The following is a 4944-nucleotide window of genomic DNA, read 5'->3' as shown; positions in this document are numbered from 1 at the left end:
GGTCAACACCATTTCCCAGCAGGGGTGTGAGCACTGGGCTGGGAGACACAGAGATTCGGTGCAGCTCACACCAGGGGCAGAGAGCAGGACTCACTGCACAGTGCCAGGGTTATTGGTGCAGAGTGTCTGTCCTCCCCAGGGTGATGTGGCGAGGCTTGCAGTTTCTTCCTTCCCCCATTTACTTTCTGATTAAGTTGGGTTGTTATTGGTCGGTGCGGAGTGCCGCACGTGCGGGCTCCCCGGTGCGCCTGCGCTTCTTTTGCGACAAAAACTGCTCGCACGTCCGTCCCAGCGACGCACAGTGAATGCAGACAGACAGGCGGAGATAGAGAGAGCGGCGGAGTTCGGGGTCTGGGCAGCCTGCAACACCCGGGATCTACACTGTGCAGCCAGGGCTGGGCTGTGCATCACTCCCGGGGGCTCGAGTCTGTGTATTCGGGACTGTGCATCACTCCTGGGGGCTCTAGTCTGTGTATTAGGGACTGTGCATCACTCCCGGGGGCTCTAGTCTGTGTATTAGGGACTGTGCATCACTCGGCAGGGCTCTAGTCTGTGTATTAGGGACTGTGCATCACTCCCGGGGGCTCTAGTCTGTGTATTAGGGACTGTGCATCACTCGGGAGGGCTCTAGTCTGTGTATTAGGGACTGTGCATCACTCCCGGGGGCTCTAGTCTGTGTATTAGGGAGTGCATCGCTCCCGGGGGCTCTAGTCTGTGTATTAGGGACTGTGCATCACTCGGGAGGGCTCAAGTCTGTGTATTAGGGACTGTGCATCACTCCCGGGGGCTCTAGTCTGTGTATTAGGGACTGTGCATCACTCCCGGGGGCTCTAGTCTGTGTATTAGGGACTGTGTATCACTCGGGAGGGCTCAAGTCTGTGTATTGGGGGATGTAGTCTTTGCATTGGGGGCTGTCCATCATTCCGGGGGACATACCTTAACTGCCCTTTGCAATCTCCCTACACGCACACAAAATGCAGAACGGTATACCTCTCTCACAAGCCCCTGCCTGCTTAACAGAACGGAAGTTATCAGAAAACGCAGACTTCATTGGGTAAGTTGTTATTGTTGCATAACCCGTTTTCCTCCAGTGTGCATTGATGGCTTATAAATCCCGTGCAGATGTACAGTAATGTTTGAATATTATTTTTAATAGTGTAGAATACCATTCGATGTACGTGTGCAAATCAAAACGAGGAATGAGCCGAGACGACAGCAAGGTATGTCTAGTAGTTTTATTGACTGTAAAGGTGTGATGCACATTCTTGGTGCTCCCCGAAGTTCTGATTACTTGTTTCCGATCAATAATGGATTTAACACTGCGCGTTTAGAATATATCTTGAGGTAAACTTGACATTGATCCTGATGCGGCGGGTGTACACCTTAAAATGCAATGAGAATATAATCTGTAACATCGTCATTACTTTTGCCTTTTTATTGCAATTTCTGCGGGTGTTTCCTGACCACGTTTTTTCAGGATGCCTATAAACTACCACATAGGCTGATCGAGAAGAAAAGACGTGACCGGATTAACGAGTGTATCTCCCAGCTTAAGGATTTGCTGCCCGAGCATCTGAAACTGACGGTAAGGTACTGAAGTCTGCCTTCTGTTCTGTAGCAATGAAAATAAATGAGCTTACTTCCGAAATATGGAATCAAATTAACATCTGCAGCCCTATGCCATATCTTCCTATTTATACAGTTCGGGGCTTAACCGGTACACGTGAGGAGCATAATAATGCAAAAACCATATACTGTATACAGAGAGTGACTGGTACCGCAAGGACTAACTGAAACTGTAAAATTGCCCATTTAGGAAACGCCAGCACTGTACTGTTAATTTCGTGTTGTATTATTTTGTAGTATGTTGGAGCTTTAACTGGGTTTAATTATATTTGGAGAAGTCATTTACAAAAGTAAAATTATGCCTTCCATCCCCATCCCCACCCCCACCCCCAGACACTTGGGCACCTGGAAAAAGCGGTTGTGCTGGAATTAACGTTGAAACACTTAAAGGCATTAACTACTTTGACGGAACAACAGCACCAGAAGATCATTACTTTGCAAAATGGTAAGTTGATGGTACGGTGTTTAAACAGACACAACTTGCATTTATATAGCGCCTTTCATGACCTAGGAACGTCCCAAAGTGCTTTACAGCCAATAAAGTACTTTTTCTGGAGTGTAGTCACTGTTGTAAGGTAGGAAACGCAGCAGCCAATTTGCACAAAGCAAGCTCCCACAAACAGCACTGTGATAAAGACCAGATAACCTGTTTTTGTTATGTTGATTAAGGGATAACTATTGGCCAGGACACCGGGGATAACTCCCCTGCTCTTCTTCGAAATAGTGCCATGGGATCTTTTACGTCCACCTGAGAGGGCAGACGGGGCCTCGGTTTAACGTCTCATCCTGACCGGACGATCTGGTTTTTTTTGTGGTGTTGAAGTAGAGATGTTAAAATGATAGTTGCACTGACTCGGGATACGCCGGTTGTGAATTGCTGTACATTGCAGTTTGTATTCCTTCACTGGTGCTGTTTGTTTTTGCATTGTTTTTAAGGGGACTGTACTTTGACAGCGCCTGTGCAGTCGGACCTGGATGCTTTCCATGCTGGATTTCAAACGTGTGCCCGAGAGGTGCTGCAACATCTGACCAGCTTTGAAAGCTGGACTCCCAGGGAGCAGCGCTGCGCCCAGCTGATTGGCCACTTACACCATGCGTCCACGCAGCTCCGGCCCGACGGCGAAGCGCTGGGCTCCGGACCAGCCGGCGCCCGAACGGCGGAGCACGGCCGCCAGAACTGCGTTCCCGTCATCCGGCGGGCCCAGACGACGGAGCACAACGGGAGCGACACGGACACCGACAGTGGCTACGGCGGTGACGGGGAGAGGTGCGAGGGGAAGAGCGAGAAGGGGGGTGGACCCAGCCCCCAGAGCCGGACGGTTAAAATCAAACGGGAGCCCGATGATCTGCCGGCCAAAAGGGTCAAAGTTGACCCGGCTGGTCCAGTGACCAATGGCGAGGCCGGCCACGACCCCGCCCCTCGCTCGCTGATGAGGATTGGCACAGTACCCGCAATTGGCCAGCAGCCCCCTTTCTGCCTACCCTTTTACTTCATTGCCCCCTCGGCAGCCGCTCCGTACATGCCCCTCCTGGACAAGGCCAGCCTGGAGAAATGCTGGTACCCGGCTCCCATTCCCGTCCTGTATCCCAGCATTCCGGCACTGCAAGGCATTTCAACGCTGGCGTCCGACCGGATGCTGCGCCAGATCCCGTCCCCGGGCTCGGAGGCAACGCAACTCCTCGGAGCGGAGCAAGGACTGAGCCCATCCCCACAACAGTTACCAAACAACACACCCTAAAATGGTCACCCCTCCCCACTCCCGTTAAAATACAGAAGTGGGCAGCACAGTCGGTACTGTGTTTAGTCCTGGAGCTGGATGGAAATGAGGACCAATTTGCACAATTAGATGCCCCCAGAGCACAAATTTTGAAGGTGCATCAAAATTCCTGGCCTCCAATTGGGCGCTGAAGAAAAGGGTGGTCACTTATACCTTTATTCAAAAGATGGGCAAAGATCTAGTCAACTTGGATCCTCCTGAGATACTCTTCGAATTGGGATGTAAACCCTTGGTTATGCTGAGTCATTCTCTGGTTTACAGAACCACCCCCTCCCTCTTTCCCTCCAATATTTGTGTGAACGTCCATACATAAAAGTTCTGGAAAATGACATGCTTTCGTATTTTTCTGGAACTCCATGAATCATCAGCTTGAGTGCGAGTCGGGGTAGGTGTCTGCTTCAATTAAATAAAGGTTTATTTAAACCAAAAAAAAAGCAAGTTTCACGTTCTGTATGTCCCCGCTCCAATGGTCAACCTGAACAGGTGCACAGATTGAGGGGAGGGGCGATCTAGGATGGGTAGATAATGTCACATAAATGTGGATTTTGAAAAGATAATGCCTGGTCCCTGCCAGTTCATGGCAGACTTGGGCCTGAAGTCCTGCTCGGAATTATGTATTGACACTCGTGGCCTTTCTCAGAGATGAGAATAACTGGTTAGGTTAATTCTCTCTTTCTTTCCTCACTCCCTGCCCCATCCCAGGTCCTCTCTACTCTGACAGACGATTGAAAGTCACACAGTCAAGAGGCTTATCACCCGGGCTGAGGAGACAATGGCCTCAGTGCAACCTATTTTTAGTTGTTGCCAAGGCAGCGGGTTTGGTGATGCTGTGAAGTGTTATATAACAGCTGAGACACATCCCTTCCTGAATGTGAGCCAGTACTCTTATCCATCCTGGTTACATTACTGCTGCTGTACGCCTGACACGCTGCGTTCTCAAATATTGTGAAATATATATATTTGCCTAAAGTGGCTTTTGTTTTGTGTACTGTAAATAGTTTGTGAATAATCATGAATCGCATCTGATATGCTATTTTTGTAGGGGGATAATACATGATAACCACTGAATAGTTTATGTTTTGAGCAAAATGAATTTTATGAAGAATTGTTGAACAATGTTTGCACTTTTTGTTAGTGCTTTAAGCTTATGCGGTCTTAAGTTATTAAAATAAATACTGCCTGTATTTAAAAAAAACACGAGTGATCGATTTCCAGATTAGCTTTTATAAAATGTTTTTTTTTTTGCAAGGAGAGATTATGAAGTGAATTGTGATTTTACAGGCTACTTCACGTTAAAAGAATTAAGCACGGGCATCTTCCATTGTTTAAAATGAGTTCATCAGTCATCTGACTGATGTTTAGTGTGGCAGCATGTCATCCTCGACCTCGAGGGACTGCCCATGATGATGACTGAATAAAGTGCAGGGAAGATCTAAGGAATATAAAATACAAACTTTATGTCTGTAATTTACACATGTTTGGTACTACAACAACAATAACAAAATATAACCGCCCGAAGTGCTTCACAGAAACAAAATTT

General features: G+C 48.0%; 1 protein-coding gene across 2 annotated transcripts; it reads left to right on the top strand.

Annotated features, from left to right (window-relative positions):
• The first annotated feature begins 203 nt into the window (after window positions 1–203).
• Window positions 204–4580, top strand: bhlhe41 (basic helix-loop-helix family, member e41). 2 transcript variants are annotated; one of them, XM_070897630.1, is made up of 5 exons: window positions 204–1054; window positions 1157–1220; window positions 1478–1585; window positions 1960–2071; window positions 2563–4580. In XM_070897630.1, exons 1-5 carry the CDS (start codon window positions 975–977, stop codon window positions 3363–3365), a joined length of 1167 nt encoding a protein of 388 aa, XP_070753731.1. In that variant the 5' UTR covers window positions 204–974; the 3' UTR covers window positions 3366–4580. The 2 variants fall into 2 exon arrangements, with proteins under 2 accessions (XP_070753731.1, XP_070753732.1); XM_070897631.1 differs by having other exon boundaries at window positions 967–1054; window positions 1162–1220.
• Window positions 4581–4944: the final 364 nt, after the last annotated feature.

The sequence above is a fragment of the Pristiophorus japonicus genome, chromosome 13 (genome assembly GCF_044704955.1).
Source record: "Pristiophorus japonicus isolate sPriJap1 chromosome 13, sPriJap1.hap1, whole genome shotgun sequence".
Lineage (NCBI taxonomy): Eukaryota > Metazoa > Chordata > Chondrichthyes > Pristiophoridae > Pristiophorus > Pristiophorus japonicus.
This window is presented reverse-complemented; position numbering and strand designations above follow the sequence as displayed.

Coding starts and splice junctions, on each gene's coding strand:
- bhlhe41 (XM_070897630.1), top strand. CDS start 975: ATGCAGAACGGTATACCTCTCTCACAAGCCCCTGCCTGCTTAACAGAA. Junction 1,586..1,959: donor CCGAGCATCTGAAACTGACG/GTAAGGTACTGA, acceptor CCCCACCCCCAG/ACACTTGGGCACCTGGAAAA. Junction 2,072..2,562: donor GATCATTACTTTGCAAAATG/GTAAGTTGATGG, acceptor ATTGTTTTTAAG/GGGACTGTACTTTGACAGCG.